Here is a 20,795-nt window from a genome sequence, read left to right on the forward strand (position 1 = left end):
AACCGCTGAAACCATGGTTTTTTCAAATTTTTTGCCTATTTGTCCTTGAACATAATTGTAAAGGAAATTAGGACCAAAATTTACAGGCTATTGATTATATATAAAAAAAAACAGGGTTAAAGGACCTATGACGTTCAAGCAATTTTATTGCATGAATCGTTGAAAGGGTCATTTTAAATGAAAAAAACTCGGAGTGCTATTAAATTAGAGGGTGGAAATTGGAGATAGGGGTGAAAATGCACCCCTTTCAGTCTTTTAATTGTAGCTCGAAAACGAAGCAAAATTTCGCTATAGTTAGTTTATAGGAAAAATTATTTAGAGAATTGAATTTCCCATCGAAATGGTTTGCTTAAAAAATTTTAATGGAAAATTTCTTGCAAAAAATCGTTAATAAACAATTTGAAAAAAAGCAAAAAATTCCATTTTTTTTATTTTTTTTTACTTTTTTGCCTCTAGTTTTTTTTTTTTTGAGTAAAGATAGGTATAGGCATTGCCAAACAAAAAAAAGTAGATAAAATTTCCTTCAAAAAAAGAGGTTGCACAGTATTTTTGGATGAGAATTGACAAAGTTTGAACGATCAACTTTGCCAATTTTTCGATTTTCGTCGCGTTTATCCTTACACGTTTTAAGTCTCATTTTTTGCAAAAAAGGAAGGATTCGTTCAAGGATTTTCATCATATAACACAGAACGAGGAAAAATTTCGGTATAGTTCATAGGAAAAATTTTGTAGAGAATTGAATTTCAAATTTATGTTAAAAACGACGAAAATTTAAAAAACATTTAAGTTTGACCCGTTATACTCAGTCAATATTAGTCCAACAACTTTTGAAAAGCATCATTTTGAAGAGAATCTCATGTAGTTTTTTTGTACAGAAATTTTCTTTGCCTACTTCTACTAAAAAATAAATTAGAGCCAAAAAAGTAAAAAAAATCTAAAAATCTAATTTTTTACTTTTATTAAAATTGTTTGCTAACAATTTTTTTCATAAAATTTGTCATTTCAATTTTTTAAATAAGCCATTTCGATGGTAAATTTCCATGTAAGTTTAAGAAAAAAAATGGAACTGGTTTTCTGTACTAAGCATTTGAATATCGCGAAAAACCGCATTTTTTCATTGCAAACATTGTGAAAAATTGCAAACCTCAAATAGTCATAACTTGTCGATTTGTCTTATTATTTTTAGCTCACAAAAAAGTTTTGTAGGTCTTTTTGAGACGAACTGATTGGCCACTGTTAAAATATAGAAAATTAAAATTTGTCAAGTATTGAGTGTCGAGTGTCAGACTTACCTTATGCATTTGATACCTTGAAAATTAACAAAAAAAACTACACAGTCATGCAAAAAACCAAATTACAAGTCTTTTACTTTAATTTGATAACGTACAATGTAACATTGTCCTGGTTCCCTTTTCACTAAATCCTGAAGAGAAACAAGCCAAAAATATTAAAAAATGGTTGTAACGTGGATTCTATAGCACCTAGAAACTTCCTTAAAAAAACCAAATTGAAGGTTTTTTTTTCACTACTGTAATAGTCTGTGATAATTTTTTTTCCTAATTTCCTTTACAATTGTGTTTAAGGAGAAACAGCCAAAAAAAATTGAAAAAACCATGGTGTCAGCGGGATTTTCAAAGGATTTTTCATATAGGAAGCATTTCGTCGTTATTTTTTCATAAAAGTACATCTTCAGACCTTCAAAAATCGCTCTGGTTAATTTCCGTAGCCCTATTCTATGAGGCGCTACAGATTTTTGGCCAACTTAGGTCGATTCAGACTATAGTGTGGCGCCACAGAGCTCTAAAAATTTTTTCGGAAAAACAAAAAACTTAAAATTCAAAGTAGATTAACATCCCAAAGTTTAAAAAAATCGAAGAGTTCGATTTTATTGCTCATTAAATTCATATGGAAACAACCATATCTTTACCGCCCTTTTCTTACATCTTTCTGTAAGACTGAAATAGATGCAGCAAACTATCGCGAAGACAAGGAAACTGCACTGTACCAATTTTGAAGTGTATATTTTCAACAGCTTTTGAGTAATTAAGAAAAGTTCTTAGTAATCATGTTAGGGTAGTAAAATCAGCCCTGAAAGTTCCTCGCAATGTTTGTACTTGGCTCAGGGATCGCCCCTTCCAAAACAACTAATGCAAAGTGGGCAATGACACGTCCACATCAAACATTTGGTATGCGATTTCGGATTCAAAACAAAACAAAGTGGGTAACGGCCTTAAAAGAACACCTACGAACTAAGGTAGGTGATGTTATATATAGTATAATGATATATTTAATTTAGCCTATAATGTCGCCCAACAAAACGAGTTTACTAATAGGGTTCTTGTTGTAACTTGGGCGGGAGCAGCGTGTGCCCCTGGGGCTTCCAGCCGTCCCCGTTCTCGGTGTGGGGGGCGACGGCGGCCAGCGGCGGCGGCGAGGCGCCCGGCTGGGGGGCGGGCGCACTAACAATGCTGAGCGCATGCATTATGCAGGTCTTGGGAGCGGCGTCGACCTCCATTAAGTCTTCCAGTTCTTTGTCGTTGCGGGAGTTGGCCGAATCGGGTGAGCCCGTGAGGCCGTCACGGCCGTTCTCCATGAAATCGTGCTCGTGATTTCCTACCCCGTTTTCTTTCTCCCTTTCGCAGGTGACGGCGCCCTTGTTATCCTGAAACAATGAGAGGTTCCTGTATAGATCCCAGTCAAGTTAGGCCGCTAACAACGGTTAATAAGATTGAGCAGAAATGGGGACATGAAAGCATAACAGTATGAATTGTACGGGGTGTCTAAAATTGTAGCGCTAAGGTCCGTTTTCACGGATATTAAACTAACAACAAACTGATAGAGACTTTCTTAATGTTGTCAGCCCATATAGGCCAGGAAAAAGAGCAGGGAAATGACTATTTCGTGATTTTTTGTTTCGGCAAGCTGAATTTATCACTATAGATGATAATGTACAATAACATATTAGTTTCCACAGCCATAAAAATGGGGGGAAAATTGTTTACAGGCTGGTTAATTGTATAATTTTTACATAAATTCACGTTTTTCGCTTATAACATTTTCCCGTTCATTTCCACGAGAAAACAGTAAAGTATTTTTTTTCGTCTTCAAAGGAACTACAAAACTAGCCCTCGAGCGTCAAAAAATATTAATTAGATCAAAAGTTATAAACAGAAGAAGTATATTTATGACTTTTGAATTAAAAATTTATAAACTGTTTTATTATTACCAGAAGGTTTTGGCATCGCATCCTCTCATTCCTTGTCACTGTCTAATAACTCACACGAAATCTGAAATCAGTATATTGAATAGTTTACAAGTTATGGCCTTATAAACAAATTAACTAATTATTAGTCTGGACGATCCCGACCATCTTCCGACTGATTTTTTTCATGGTAGATTTCATAATAATTATTGAAATCTATCATTTTTTTTTAAATTTCAATTTTGCAACTTAGAGTTTTTTATTTTTTAGCCTTAGTTGCAAAATGAAATATACGACGCACGCGCGTGATATTATACACTGTGTCCACCTAGTGCGCGTAAGTCCAATATCTAGGTTAATAAAAAATATTACTTATTTTTTTTCTACAGAGTTGCCTACTTTCCCGAGCTGCACAAAATGAAAATATATTTGCATATGCACGGTTTCAGTTTTTCCTGGGCAGGTACCAAATTTTTTTAAATGGAAATCTATATTTTTTATGGCATCTACGTGAAAAATTAAAGGGGCTTTGTGTTATGACCCCTATTAAAATATTGATAGTTTTCGAGATAATCGACTTTTAATTTTTTTTTTCTTGTTCCGTCACTTCTAGTAGTTGACATAATTATGATTGTATGACAGCTAGAAATTATTTTTTTTCAGGAACTGTAAAGTGAAGATGGCTCTTTAAAAAAACGTATCAAAAGTTGACCTGCGATATACAGGGGGCAAAAAAATCGTGCCTAACCTGATAATTTAAAATTTGAAAAATCTCGACTTTTTCAAATAGAACACCCTGTGTTTTATGATTTCATTAGATGCCTTTCTGCAGACCCTACAATTGTTTAATAGCTTTCCCTATACCTAAGTTGCGTAGTTTTTGCAAAAAATCAATTTTTATGTAAAATACCGGATTATCTCGAAAACTATCAATATTTTATTAGGGATCATAACACAATTTCCCGTTAATTTTGCACGTAGAATTCGATAATGCTATAAAAAGTATAGGTATCCATTTAAAAAAATTAAGTTGGTACCTGCCCAGGAAAAACTGAACACCCTGTATATGCAAATATATTTTATATATTTTCATTTTGTGCAGCTCGGGAAAGCAGGCAACTCTGTAGAAAAAAAATTAAGTTATATCTTTTATTAACCTAGATATTGGACTTACGCGCACTAGGTGGACACGGTGTATATTATTACATGTTCAGAAAGCTGATGAAAAGAGTTTTAAGTTAAAAAAAATCGTCAAGATTAATTGAAAAACAACGGAGTTACAGACTGTCAAAGCTGACGGCCTATTGTTAAACAAATTAGGTTGGCAGCGGCAAAAAAAAAACTGTCATAACGGCAACCCGAGTACTTTCCCAGATAAAAATATTTTATTTGTGGAAGTATGTTAAGTGCTGCCGTTAAAAAAGCGAAATTCGCTTGAAAATAATATATTTGACAGTCTGTAACTCCGTTGTTTTTCAACGAATCTTTACGATTTTTTTTTTAACTTAAAGCTCCTTTCATACGATTTCTGAATATGTAATAATATATAACTATATCACGCGCGTGTGTCGTATATTTTATTTTGCAATTAAGGCTAAAAAATAAAAAAAACTTTTCAGGTTGCAAATTTGAAATTAAAAAAAATATTATAGATTTCAATGTATTATTATGAAATCTGCCATGAAAAAAATCAGTGCGATTGTGGAAGATGCTCGGGATCGTCCAGACTAATAATTAGTTAATTTGTTTATAAGGCCAAAACTTGTAAACTATTCAACTTACCGATTCCAGATTTCGTGTGAGTTATTATTAGTGATAAGGAATTAGAGGATGCGATACCAAAGCGTTCTGGTAACAATAACGCAGTTTATAAATCTTTAATTCAAAAGTCATAAATAAACTTCTTCTGTTTATAACTTTTGATCTAATTGTAGGTCTTTTGAAGTGGAAAAAAAAGTACTTTACTGTTTTCTCGTGGAAATGAACGGAAAAAAGTTATAAGCGAAAAACGTGAATTTACGTAAAAATTATACAATTAACCAGCCTGTAAACAATCTTCCCCCATTTTTATGACTGTGGAAACTAATATGTTATTATACATAATATCTAGCATCTATAGTGATAAATTCAGCTTGCCGAAACAAAAAGTCGCGTCCAACTCTATATTTCCTGGCGTACGTATACACTGAGCCGTTCTTAGTAATGAACATATTTATAGTGACAACAACGCAAAAATTTAAAGACCTTTCAGTTATTTTTTCGGCTTTAAATTGGCTGAAGCTCTTGAAACTACCAATGGGGTGATTGCATAAAAAAATTGTAATGTTTTGTAACTGAATACTATTCTGCAATGAAAATTAATGCAAACTCTACAAACCATTCCACTAGTAACTCTTTATGCAAGCTTTTATTTGATTTTAATAATTTTTATTCAAATAGTGCGTCATCAAACTTGTGACGTAATAAACTATGAACATTATTCCAGAAAATTTCTATTGAAATAACCCCACTTTATCTCCCTTTTAACTTAAATAAGAAGGGTAGTGGTACGAGATTTTAGTTGAACTTCTCATTAACAAATGGTGCAATTAAAGCATAATCTATCACACCACGTTTGTACGTTTTTTTTAAACATACAATTACGTTGCAAAACCACCAGGTGTAATTAAAAGCCCAGCTCAATTGGATGTGCACACTACAAAGCATCCCAAAGTGCTTAAATTAGAGTAAGACAGTACTAAACATCTCTTAAATATAAGACAACGACATGGTACATAAAAAAGAGTAAGGCTTTATTAATTAAATCGGCTACTGAAACAGATTTACTCGCGCAAATTCTTTGAAGGGTTAGAAACATACTCTTAAATATTACATTAAGTAGCTACTAACCGCACCTAGATCCAGGAATACGATATGGTATCTAAAATAGTGTAAGGCTTTACGACTGCCGAAACAGATTTACTCGCAAAGCATTTGGAGGATTGCAAACATCCCTTAAATATAAAATTAAATATGAAGTCATTAAGCGGACCTAGACATAGCCATGCGACATGGTGCAAAAGTAGAGTAAGGCTGTAGTAAAACGACTGCCAAAACAGATTTACTCGCAAATTATATGTAGGGTTCAAACATCTCGAAATGTTGGCAGAAAATTTTGAAAAAAATCAATTTTACTAATCAAACCCTGTCCAATTCAGTTCTGATATATGTTTTTCGTTGAAGCTTAAGTTAACAATATTGCTGATATAAACATTTTTGATATTTTTTTTTCAGCAGGATTTCCGCAAGAAGCTGTACAGACAGAAGGAGCAGCATTCAAAGATGTATGTTCCCAGTACCTAGACGTTGAAAATAGATTGTCTGGGGCTGGGAGTATATTTTTGATGTTGCTTCGATCAACGTGACTACAAGGAAACGCAGCGCAAAAATTCGTATGAAGAAAACAAATTATTTTTTTCCCTGGCGAAATGTATTTTTGTCTCTCTTTTGTTATAGACCAGCAGGCACTTTTTTGTTCAGTGAAATAAAAGTACTAGTTTAAATTAAATTTTAAGGAAAAGAGCGAGGATTTTTTATTGTAACACTTTTTGCTCCCTTTATTGTTATAAAAAATTTCCCCATCGTCCTTCCACCGAATTTTTTGCTCCCGTTTTTGCTATAAAAAATTTCCCCTCCGCCCCCCTTCCGAATTTTTTGTTCCATTTTTTGTCAATTTTTAACAAAAAACAAAAATACAAATTTTAATTAAATTTTAAGGAAAAGAGCGAGGTTTTTTTTGTTAAATTTTTTGTTCCCTTTCTTGTTATAAAAAATTTCCCCTCCGCCCTCCCTCCGAATTTTTTGCTCCCTTTTTTGCTATAAAAAATTTCCCCTCCGCCCCCCTACAGAATTTTTTGTTCCATTTTTTGTCAATTTTTAACAAAAAACAAAAATACAAATTTCAATTAAATTTTAAGGAAAAGAGCGAGGTTTTTTTGTTAAATTTTTTGCTCCCTTTTTTGTTATAAAAAATTTCCCCTCCGCCCTCCCTCCGAATTTTTTGCTCCCTTTTTTGCTATAAAAAATTTCCCCTCCGCCCCCCTACCGAATTTTTTGTTCCATTTTTTTGTCAATTTTTAACAAAAAACAAAAATACAAATTTCAATTAAATTTTAAGGAAAATAGCGAGGATTTTTTGTTAAATTTTTTGCTCCCTTTTTTGTTATAAAAAATTTCCCCTCCGCCCTCCCACCGAATTTTTTGCTCACTTTTTTGCTATAAAAAATTTACCCTCCGCCCCCCTTACGAATTTTTTGTTCCATTTTTTGTCAATTTTTAACAAAAGATAGTCAAAAAATTTCCTCTCGCTCCAGATTAGAAATTGCCAATCAAATTTAAACTTCAAATAAAATAGACTAGACTTTTTTGTTGAATTTTTTGTGGTTGTACCCCTGCCAATTCTCTCTCGTTCTGGACTTATCCAGAATGATTCAAGATCACCTGAAGACTAGTATAATTTGAATTTTATGATTTTTAATGAATTGAACTGTTTTAGTTTGATTGTTCTGAACGAAAAATTCATGAAATTTCACTTTTTAAATAAAACAGCAGTGAAGCCAAAGCAAAGTTTATTAAAAAACATTATCACAATATGTAAAGACCAATATAACACAATTTAGTACATTGTAATAACTGATATAAAATAAGGGCTGCCTAATAACTAGATATGCTTCATGCTGATACAGGACGAATGCGAGACACCGGCTTTTGGTCATTTCTCGACTTATATTTCATCGGATTCGTGGTAACATGTTTCGAAAACTCGAAAGAACTCTGTAAAATGAAATCAAAGGAATTGTTACATACAGGTGCTTTGTACTATGTATAATACACAATTTATTTATTTTATTTATCACATTTGGAATGCAAACAGGCTTGCTGCCCAAAACTGCATCCACTAATACAATTGTGAACATAGTGTAAACAAAACAAAAAAAAACTAACAGGAAATGGATACATCAGTGAAAAAATGTACAAAAATAAGTAAAAAGTTAATTAAAGGAACTGAATATTCCTAATAAATCTTTTGAAACTGCTGAGAGTAGTATTAAAAATATCAATATTAGAATCGACAAAGTACATATTATAATTAACAGTCATTCTATACAGTGGACTATTTAGTCCGAGATTGGTATGTTGGGTTGGTGTGCTAAATAAATTAGTCGTCCTCGTATTTCTAGAAGGAACATGAAAATTCAGTAAAGAAATTAAATAGGGACAGTCTAATAAATTATTCAATAATTTAAATAAAATAATAAAATCAGTGTGAATCCTTTTTTGTTCCAAAGGGACGATATTAAATTGTTGTTTAGTAGCTGATATGTCATCAACATTATAAATACCGTTGACCCTGAGATTAAGGTAACGCACAAATCTGTTCTGAACTCTTTCCAGTCTCAATTTGTATATGTTATAATTCGGACTCCAAATTACACATGCAAAATTAAGTCTGCTATAAACATAGGCATAGTACAAAGATTTAAGAGACTTTTCGTCTCTAAATTCCCTGCACGTCCTGAAAATGAAACCCAACATTCCATTACATTTTCGACAAACATAATCAATATGGTGACCAAAACTCAACCTACTGTCAAATATAACGCCTAAATCTTTTATTTCTGAGACACGCCGAAGCTCCTCATTATTAATCTGGTAATTAAAGATGTAGGGACTAATATTTTTAGTGAATGTAATTGAATGGCACTTATTAATGTTTAAAAATAATTTAAACCTATTACAATATTGCTCAATCCGGTTGATGTCCTGCTGAATACCCTGGCAATCAATTAGAGATGAAACTGCGCGAAAAACTTTCAGATCGTCTGCATAGAGGAGAAACTTAGAGTATTTGATACATTCGGCTAAGTCGTTGATATAAATAAGAAATAAGAGGGGTCCAAGATGGGAACCCTGGGGAACACCAGATGTAATGTGGACTGTATTGGAAAAATGACCATTTATTGCAACCATTTGAGATCTGTTATATATATAAGATGTAAACCAACGTAAAAGTTCACCGTGCACACCGATTCCCGCTAACTTAACAATTAATATATTATGATCAATTTTGTCAAAAGCTTTACTGAAATCGGTATATACGGCGTCAACCTGGATTCTCTTGTCCATGGAATTGCGAATATAATCACTATAGCTTAAGAGGTTAGTATCTATGGAACGCTTAGAAAAAAATCCATGTTGTTCAACAATTATAATATTTTTTAGAGATTCAAACAGAGCATCGTAAATTATGGATTCTAGTACTTTACTGAATATGGATAGTTTACTAATACCTCTATAATTCTTCACACAGTTTCTATCTCCGGTGTTCTTATAGATTGGAATGAGATATGCTTTTTTCCACATTGATGGAAATTCCCCTAATGTGAGAGACATATTAAATAAAATGGTTAATGGTACATATAGGGCTGTAGCACAATTTTTAATAAAGTAAGCAGGTATACCATCTGGACCGGCGCCTTTGTTGACATTGATTTTGTTAAGTTTATTAAATACATCCTGTTCAGTTAAATGAATTGAATTGATGTTGACGCTACCAGTATTTAGAAAAGATTTAAAAGGCACCTGATGATAAGGTTCATAAACACTTCGAAAATAGGTTGAAAAAAGGTCACACACACTGGGTCCCATAGCGGTACAATCATTATAATGCATCACATTGGGAATGCCATTGTTACGTTTAAAGTTAGACACAAAATGCCACAGCTTCTTTGGATTTGACCGAACATCCTCCTCCACAGAACTTATATACTTTCTATAATCATTTAGTATCATCTGTTTACTACGACGTCTTAAGGAAATAAATTTAATATGATCTAGTTCATTCTTATACATTTTCCATTTTTTATGATACTTTATTTTCTCTTTGACAGTAGTGATAGTAGCCATAGAAAAGTAACTAGGATAATTACGAAATTTAATTTTAGCCTTAGGTACATGTAATGAAAAAATGCGATTTAGCTCATCATAAAAACAACTGACGGCTTCATCTAGTGAACTTTTATTCAATATACCATGCCAATTAATATCAACTAGGGAATTACATATAATGATACAATTAGCTTTTCTAAAATTAAAATTATGACAGGTTATTTTATTGGATAAAAAACCAACAGCAGAACAAGAAAAATAAAATTCTAGTGGAGGATGATGAAGATCAGGGGGCACCAGAGGAGAATCACTATTAGTTATTCTTTTTACATTGAAATTATTGCAAAAAATTAGATCAAGAATATGAGAATGAGAATTAACATGCGAATTAAATTGCATAAGCTCTGCTAATGACATTGCATCTATAAGATCACTAGATTTCCTATCAACATTTGTAGCAAAAAGATATGTTTTATGGATATCATTTGGTACCCACTTTATTAAAGGCAGATTAAAATCACCACAAATTAGTATATAATCACTGGATATTTTATGAAGAATGGATTGTAATTTAGTAGTAAAATAAGAATTAGCCACTTCATCTCCAGGAGGCAAATAAACACAACACACATGAAGCAATTTATTACCACTTAAATGAATAGAAATCCACATATCTTCTGCGTCGCTGAAAAATTCCGGGCGAGCTACAGCAAACAGATCCTCACGTACGGCTATCAGTACACCACCTCCATCGCATTTTAAGCTGCACAATAAAATGATTACCCATTTGGACAATGCACTGTGTTTTTTTTTTTGGAGACAGCCCTCTATAATTTTTATAGGTATCCCGTAATAAAAGAATATGCCAATCCGATGGCATCAATTTCATTGTTGCATGACCGTTATTTTTTGCAGATATAATGGAAAAATTCATATTTTCAGTGAAGTACCATGTAAATAAGTATTTGGATATACCTATCCATTTCTTACGATTACAACAATATTGCAAGAGAGACACCTCCAAAAAGCGTGCATAAGCAGAAAAAAAAACATTAATAGTTGCTAGACAACCAAGTCGTTTCTAATCATAATCTTTCTTCTTCAATTCGTTTAATATTTCATTCTAACAAGTGTAAGATGGTTTTTTAAAAAATAGCTTTAGTAGTTTTATTTTATTTTAAAGGTACCCATTAACCTATTCAAACAAATTCAAAATTTAATTTAAAAATTCCAACAAATGAAGTGAAAGTTTGATAGCACTAATATCGAATTTACTTTTTACTTTGAAAATAAATACAATTTTATTATGTAGTGTATTTAATTAACATCATCGTCTTTTGTTAATAGATTTAAGACGATATTTATTGTTTAAATGTACCTGAAGATAGTAACAAAAAATGGTAAGAAATGGCACCATCACGTAAATTTCATTCAAAACACAGAAATTGTCTAGAAAAAAAAAACAGAAAACAAAAAATTGCGCACCCTGTACTGTAGAGCTGTTACTAGGATTTTTTTTGGACGATGAATCTCTCCACGAGCGGCGTAATACGTGTTCATTGAAACACCCTGTATTAGGCCCTATCCATTCATAAATCGATTTTATTGAATTTTTATTTGTTACACATACCTGGCATGGTACATCTGTCCCTGATTTATATTTTAAATTCCCAATATTCTCAAAATGATACCGTTCTACCACTACACATGAAGGGTCAAATAAATTTCAGCAGCATGAAGCGCATATATGCTTTTTGATTAAAATTAGTTTTATAAAGCTCCAGTTCTACTTTTGCCTAATAATTTTAAGACTTGATATCGCCGTAATTGAGCAGTTTCATCAGTAAATATCGACTCGAATAACCCTTGGAGACCGGGGTGAACCTGCATGAAAGCCGCCACCGTCATGAAACCATAGTTTGCTATACTTAACAACATGAACAAAACAGACAACGAGATAATTATCTCTATCTTAGATCTCCGAGTTGCAGCAAGTCGGAAATAATTACGATAAGGTAAAGAGAAGGAGCGCTCGTGTAACGGAGCCTGGGGAACCACTCGGCCAGACCTGGATCGTTTTAGGTTGACAATTAGCATGACATCTCGCGCTCCGGCGAACTCCACACATCCTTCGCCGAGGATTTTAAGACTTACCGAATGGTAATTTCAGACCTCATTAAAACTGAGGGACGGTGAGTGCTAAGTGGTGGAATGGTTCTTTAACGGATGAATTATTCCCATTAGGAAGTTCTACGTTCCTTTGTGTATGTATTTAAAAAAAAATCTCTTCCGTTGTTAAGGAATTTGTCGGTTAGGTAGGCTTAATGTATTTAGGATTCAATATCCAGTTATACTTTGGTATAAAACTGTTACGGTCACTGTATTTCGGATTTTTGGTGACTTGTGTAGGCCAATAAAATTGTTGAAGTTAAAGACGTTTTTAAGACTCGCCTTTGTTGCTAACCAAACTAGGGTGCTAGGGTGTTTTAAAAAACTAACTTAAATTCAGAGATAGATGAAACATTATTTTATTCTTGTCTAATATTATCCTTTATTTTTGAGGTTTTTGAGATAGAGCGTTAAGGATAATTATTTTAGTTACAGTTTAATACCATTTTCCAAAAAACAATATATTGCGTTGAGTTTTTAAGAGTACATTGTATACTATACCTAATATAAAATTCAATTTTAAACTGAAAAGGTACTAAAATAACTGAACAAAACTCTTCTATATTTTTTAAACCTGTGGAAAATTTCTTTTCAAACAATGTCATAATTTGTATTTATATAAGCAAACAAACGTTTATTTAGCTACTGCGCTAAAAACTTAATTGCACTCATTCGAATACAGTGTTTAGGTTACGATTTTTAATATATTTTTTTTGTTCGTAACTACAATCGGTTGTTAAAAGAAACTTCAGATAAACGTACAGCAAATAGCCCCGAAAACAGGACTGGCAAAATTTTATCGTGATTTCAGAGATTTACAGTATAGTTTGTTATAACAGTTTTGATTGACAAAGCAATAGTTAAATAAATATTTCATATATGGTACTGGATTCTACGTACACAGAAAAGCTCCTTACAAAACTTTCAAAACAAAAAAAAAAAGAATTAAGTAGGTAGGCACATAGTAGGTACAAAAAAGTTATAAATGGAAAACGCGCTGTATCAGTTTTTGTGGTTCCGTTATTGTTTTCGAAAATAGGGTAGGGGGTACCTTTTCATTATTTAAAACTTAAGTGATATTTCTCCTAACAGAGAATTGATAGATATGTTTTTGTGCAATATCTTAAAAATGTTTTTGAGATATCTTATTTATATTTTGAACTTAAAGTTACCGGTAGTTTTAGAGGGTGTATGTTACTATTTCTTCCTAAACATTTTAAGAGGATGAATTGGTTACGTAATAATAAATTTATCATCATCAATATTATGAAATCTAACAAATACACCCTTATATTTAATTTAGAACCAAATTTCTCAAAATTAAATAATATTGTTTCCTCAACAGTATAGAAAAATCCCTGAAATGGGGTAAAAATAAAAGTGTTGAAAATGAAATAGTGAAATCCATCCTTAAAACGATTCATACGCTACACTGGTGATTTGAAAAATACTACCTAAATTAGTGAATACGAAGATTTCTCAAAAGATATTCCAAGAAATATATCCTTATTTGTACCCATAGGTACTATCACAATATAAGACCACCTTGTATAAAATTTTGTAGTTTTATCTTTAAAACAATACTTCCTCCAATAAAAACATTGAAAATAGATATTTTCAAAACATTTAATTCCAAATTAATGCTTAAAGAGTTTTAGGAACATGTATTACATTGTGACCGTTTCTAGCAAACAAAATTAACTCACTTCTAAGACAAGACATTACTTAAATATTGTATGTGAAAAAGCTAGGAAGCGTTGTAATCGAGACAGGAGTAATTAAACTGTCAAGGCACTATTTTATCTTCTGTACAATTCTATTAAAATACTGTGCCTTTTTGTCAGTCACATGTCTGGGGTAGAGGCAATAGCATTTTATCTTATATTTTGTTTTAAAAGTTTCACAGAAGAAGAATCTTTAACGAAATAATATTTACTATAATACGAAATTAAATTTGAAAACAAATTGTAAGTATTCTAGTCGATATTTCCCAAATTATCCGATATCCAGTGCGAAGAAGATGACTCTTTTCAAAACTATTGTGAATAAAAAATATCACACTTAAATATAAGTTTTCTATAATTTCCAGCACAATCTCCAATTAAATTTAATTTTTTTAAATAGTATATACAGGGTCGATTAGATTTAAAGTAGGACCCGACAGCATTGATAGTACTCTGGAAACTTCATAAGGTGTTTCAAATGAATATTTTCCGAAAATGAGATACTTGGTGATGAAGCTGAAAAATAGTATTTTTCATATTTTCGCATCAAACGGATATTTGTGTAAAAGCTTTTTTGGTTGTGACTAGACTAACATAATAAAATAAATAAGTCAAACGGGAAGTGTTATATGTTTCTTTAAGCCTGCTTTACACTTTAAAGAATTTCACTAAAAAAAAATAATCGAATGTGACGTGAATCTGATATGAATACCAAAAATATCAAGCGATATTTTTTATTTAAAATTATAAGCTTCATGGAAAAATTATAACAATTTTTACTTGAAAGAGGACCATAGTACCTTAAAAGAAGTATCGGCAACTTTTAGAAAAACCATCTAGTTGCATTCTCAAAACTAGGAATGACGTTTCATTTTTAAATATGTTAAAGATTTATTTATTCTATTATTCCTTACTTTGTTTTTTTTAATACACTTTAATAATGTTTTATGTTGTAACGTGTGATGGTAATAGTTTAAATAACTAGGTGGATTTCAAAAAAATTTGATAAATTTGGAACGATTACATTGAAGATGAATTTTTCGAAACAAAACGCCTGAATCTGGTTCGAGCTCAGGCAGTGCAGTACTGAGGGTCTTGGAGGCTTGCAAAAAGTGTAATAAAATTTCTAGTCGTATTTAAAAAAAATAAAATGATGATGGACCTGAAGAGATGAAACGTTACATATAAAAATTCATTATGCCATTCGATAGAGGGCAAAAAGTTGCCACGTTATTCTTTTTTCAATCACCTCAAACAAGGCTGAAATTAAACAAAAACCGATTTAAAAAATTTCGTTTTTTTTCAAATATTTCCAAAACTAAACATTTTTAGAGGCATAATGTTGGTCTCATGATTGCGCAACTTTGCCCCCATTTAAGCTACTTCGTATCTCTTACCATTTCCGAGATCCCTGTAGTGAGAAGCGAATTTGTAACAGCCTGTATATGGAACTTTTTTGTTGTCTTACATAGTTTATTTTTTCCAATATTCTGAAAATCTATCAAGAATATTCCCAGGAATTGACTGTTTATTATTTATTTTTGTATAAATCTCAATTTATTTTAATTTATTTTTTAAGTTTCGGTTCTATCACATATTCTATGGCCGGACGTTAAATCTGATCCGCCCTGTACATACGTACGTTATGAAACTACTTTTGGTGTTAAGAAAATGAATAAAAAGTATGCGTATGAGTAACTCTGAAAAAGTCGTCTTAAATTTCTAGAGAACAGGTGAGTGGCTATCTTGAATGAGTTCCCTTTGAGAGGTACACTACTGTACGCCGCATTTGGTTCTCTGAGCTTATCTATAACTTTGAGAGAGTCGCATGAAAGAACGTTCTATTTGTAGATTGGCAGATAACGAGCCATGTGTATCCAAGTGACAAGCTTCCTTTTTTTTTGTTTAAGCGGCTATGTAAATACGTTTTTACTTCCTCCAAAGCCTGTTTAGATTCGGCGCTCTTTGTTTTCCAATTGAAAGGACTAGACGGAATGAATTCCTAATTTATATTCGCGAAGAATTCGCTTAAAAGCCCTAAATGCGAAGAGTTTGAACTCGCAGATGACAGTTTGAACAATAACATCTTAAGATCCACTTTATAATTCGCATTTGTAACAATATTACTTTAAGATGTTTATTTAAATTAGGGAATTGGTTTTTGCTTCTTTTGTCATCGTTTACAAAGAGACCAAGTTTTCCGCTAACAATTCGCTTTCTATTTCATTATTCATTGTGTCCTAATCTATGCACCTACATTTTCTCAATTTCCATTAATAATGACAAGAATTTGACCTTTTGTTGTCTACGTAATCCTGTTTCGCACTTCAAGCGCCGTTATATAAATTAAACGTTTCTTTGTAAACAATATTAATGACATTGGAACGTCAGATGGATATTTACAAAAAATTTTTATTCATTTCATATTTTTATGAATATTAATCACGAATCAGTAACATATATCGATTTTCATAAATTAATTTTAATTTTATTGCAACAATTTCATATAATTCATAATTATACTTGTTCGAAAAAATATATCGTCTCGTAAGTAGATATATAAAAATGGACCTATACAGGATGTTTAAAAAATGGATTGAATCCTAATAATTTGGACAATTTGAATATGGCGATGACAAACGAGATTTAAGAGCATTGACACCGGAGTTACTGATCTACTGAGTCACTGAAATTTTAGCATATTTGATAGCATTTTCTGAAGAAATAGGATGAATATCAAATAAAAGCTACTTATTATTTTTTGTGATTTTAGATTTAATAACGTTTCGTATACATTGTGTTAGAAAGTTTGGCTGCCTTAAATTTAACAGGCGATAGAATACATTAAAATAAACAAAAAAACCTTATATGGCATGAGTCCTAAACTCAATCATTTTCGAGAAAAAAAAATATCAAAATCTGCAACTTGATGAACAAAAGTCGATTAATTAAGGAATACTGTGTGCATAGAATACCATAAAATATAATATTTTTAACTTTTTGAACTTATTTACGCTTAATTCTAAAAAATAATCAGCATTGTAATAAATTTAAAATTCGATAAAATTCATATCGATTAATGTGACAACGGCGTGGCGGTTTATTAACACGAGGCAACCACCAATACGCAATTTAGTTGGTATCTGGATTCGACCGTGTCGGAGTGTTTTTTGCGTACCACTATTTCCTTTTTTTGAGATGTTTTCCAGCGAGTGCCCAAAAAGTGGATTCGAAGGTGTCGTGCATGCATCGAAAATGGTGGAGGACATTTTGAGCATATGTTGTAGTTTGTTTTGTACTTGTGCGTTTAAAAATTACTGAATTTTGCTTTTGGTAAGTACCTAAATTATTTTAAATACGTATGATTATTTGGACGACGTGAATCTTTGGGTACTTTAATTACACATTTTTCAAATACATAATTGTATTAAAAGTTAAGTTCCTGTTTTAAGAGATTACTAAAATTCCAGCTAAAATTTAAGCACACCACTACCTTCGTACTACAAAATTGATACGTTTTATTTTATTTATTTAAAAACTGGAAAACAATTGTTTTGAAATTTACTAAATGTTTCACAGCTGTTTAATTTTTTTCCGTAGGACAAGTATGCCGCGTGTACACGTGGTGGTAAGCGTTGTCGTCACATTGTGATGAAACTCCCCAATATTAATACTCGCTGTATTTTGAAAACTGTTAATCTGACGCCCCTGTAATATACAACTTTTTTGTTCATTTAAGATTACTCCATCTCATGCCGAAGTAGGCAGTCAAACTTCTTACACCCTGTAGAGAATAAGTTAGCCTGCAATACTTGTACTTTTTATTGTGAGTGCATCCTACGACTAAAAGTAAGATAATAAAATTATAAGAACATAGGCGTAGCCTTTCAAGTGGCTGCTCAACTGATGCTCTTTATGTAGGTCTGCTGCTCTAGAAACTACAAATGCTCGCGTTAGGATTTTATTATTTTGTATGTGCAATTCTACATTGTTACAACAACAATTTTTATGAGATGCCTTTTTAATTAAACTTGTTACTGAAATTTAAGAAGCTTCAAATAGTATATTGACAGATGGCATTTGCATTATTAAATTTTAAGATGTGTTTAAACTGCAAAGTAATTCTTTATGTTTTACAGGAGTTTTAAACATTATTTTGGAATTTAGGAAAATCTTCTAGATAGTTTAAAAGAGATTTTGTTAAACACCTAAGTAGAGTTTAAAACACTAGTGCACCACGTAGAGCATAACTTTGCAATTTGCACACATCTCAAGTTTTATGTACAGTTGGTCTTTGGAAATACAGTCCCTATTTAAATTTAGATCCCTTACGGATAGCGAATTTTTGATTGGCACTCGATGTGCAACATAAGTAAATAAATATATCCTAAATCATATTATGTAAATGCATATGAGTTTTGTTAAAGAGAGTGGCTACTGTAGTTGTAGTTATTGTAGTATTATAGTACTGTATTGTATTAGTAGTAGTAGTATTGTAGTTATTCAGACATTTATTCAGTTTTTTATTTCAATGCATTTATAGAATTTCTAGTTTTTTTGTAACTTGCGACATTTTACCTTAATTAAATATATTAATAACTTTAAAATCAAAATCAGTCCTATTCTCACAATAGGGCTGGTTTTTCAACTAAATTGTTATTAACAAAAGTAAGTACCCTTATTGAAAACATGGTTAATTTCTGTATCCACTTATTCCTGTGTATTTATAACGTCAGAAAAGTATAAGTATAACTATCTTTCAAAGAACAAGCCCACGTTACTTTCTATTTCAGCGGCTATAGATTTTTGCCCCTGCCCTAATCTAAAAATCTTGTTACATCAGATTAAACTGAAAGTAATGGTCTCTGCTACGAGGTAAGTAATAACAATAAATCCGTTTAATGTCTCTAGACGTGCTTTCAAAGAACTCATTATTAAAACATGCTGAAAGTTTTTTTTTTAGGCAATAACTAGACCGTTGTGGATCCCCAACTCATTCCGCCACGTCTAATTGCACGTAACATTTATAAGACGGACAAAACTAAAAAAAAAAACGTTTTTTATAAGCATTGTTTCTACCGCTGAAATCCAGGTCTATAAATTAACTGCTTTACACAGGTATGTGTTGTATTTGAATCTCGCAGCTATCTTATCGTTTCATAATTTAATGAGATGCAAAGAAAGACAATTTTAGTTATGATTTTCTGATAGACGAGGCGCAGCCGAGTTCATTAAAGCAGTTAAGGCATACAATCTACTTCACTACCAAGTTAAAATACATAATTTTTTCGATTGTTAATGACATTCATTTTTCTAATATATAGATAAGTCTTACCAAAACTCATTCAACATATTCTGTCACCTAATGGTTACAGATTTCACATACCTCTATATTGACAAAAAACATAGCATATTGATTACTAAATTATAAATATTGAAAACCTAAAAATATATCCAAGGAAAGCCAACATTCTTATTCCGGCAACGTTCGGTGTGTAACTCGCGTTTCAGAAATAGTCAATGAAGAGCTAAATCAATCATTTCCCGTGAACGATACGGAAGTAAAAATTTTCTAGGTAGTAGGCGCAGGGCGTGGATCGTACTGATAGATGCGCATCAGTCCTATTAAAGCACTGATATTCCGAATAAGAATAGTGGAGGCATTGCGTGCCTGAATCGCATTTTATAAATGCGATAGAATATCGAACAGTTACGCGGTTTGCGAATCACAATAGAACAATGCTGATAAAAATATAGCAACTAAGCTAATTGGTAACGTTATACCTGGGGGTGTTTTGCATGATCGGCCTTGATAAGAGTTTTCCACGGTTGGAAGTGATGTATACATCGACTTACAGCGTGAAGCTAAATAATATGTGTGTTAAATTTTTTTAGAGCATGGTTACTATTTCATAAATATTTAAAAAATCCATTATTATCAATAGTTTTCACATTAATTCATAAATATTAATGGATTTCTAAGGATTGTAGATATTTATCGATGAATACAGTCTGTACTGAATGTTCATAATCCTTGTTTGTTGTCATTAATTGGAGTAGAAATTGAGCACATGCATTTTTTCTTTTAGCTGTTTTAAAAAAATAAAAATTATAAAAAAATGGTCGAAAAAATGCCTTTTTTCCGTTTTCTCTCAGGTAGGGGTTATAACGAAATTGTTACTAATTAAGAATCTTTTTCTTAATTTTGTTCAAATAGTCAGAAAGGTTGCAATCGTATCAACCAGCATATTGGTTTTTTTTATGCCCAACTTAACCAGCTCATAACTTATTTTTCTAAAAAATTTTTTATGTATTTTCAAAAGATCAATAAATATGTTGTAAACAATTTAATGGTAAAAATATTTTTTGTTTTTTTCCGTGCTCAAAAAAACGCCCAAAATTTAAACCTCTAGACCAGAATAGTCCCTTAAACAGGCTGAAGCTACCTGAAGAGGCAAACTACAAACATTTTTTCCGGAATACATTTTATTTTGACTCTATTGGTGCATTCCTATCAATTTAAACAGTTATAGTATACCTATACTACTATTGTAATTTTTGCGGTTTATGTTACGCATATATTTAAAATAAAATGAAACATATTCCGGCATTAATTTAATCAAGTATTTATTTTAATTAAATAATTACAGATAGGTAGGAATATATTTATAAAACTATTATAGATATATATTTAAAAGAAACCCCCTTATATACACGGTGAGTCACTTTTTATAATTAGAACTTTAACCATCGACAGATCCCGTCAAAATAAT

The 20,795-nt window shown here is 31.7% G+C and overlaps 1 protein-coding gene across 1 annotated transcript in view; it reads right to left on the bottom strand.

Annotated features, from left to right (window-relative positions):
- Positions 1 to 1,005: 1,005 nt before the first annotated feature.
- LOC108907827 (heterogeneous nuclear ribonucleoprotein C) overlaps positions 1,006 to 20,795 on the bottom strand; it is a 447,713-nt gene continuing 427,923 nt past the window's right edge. The window contains exon 11 of the mRNA XM_018711644.1: positions 1,006 to 2,662. Within this exon, the coding sequence (XP_018567160.1) occupies positions 2,327 to 2,662 (336 nt within the window). The 3' untranslated portion in view covers positions 1,006 to 2,326. The remainder of the gene's footprint in view (positions 2,663 to 20,795) is intronic.

Source organism: Anoplophora glabripennis, unplaced genomic scaffold (genome assembly GCF_000390285.2).
Source record: "Anoplophora glabripennis isolate ALB-LARVAE unplaced genomic scaffold, Agla_2.0 scaffold120, whole genome shotgun sequence".
Lineage (NCBI taxonomy): Eukaryota > Metazoa > Arthropoda > Insecta > Coleoptera > Cerambycidae > Anoplophora > Anoplophora glabripennis.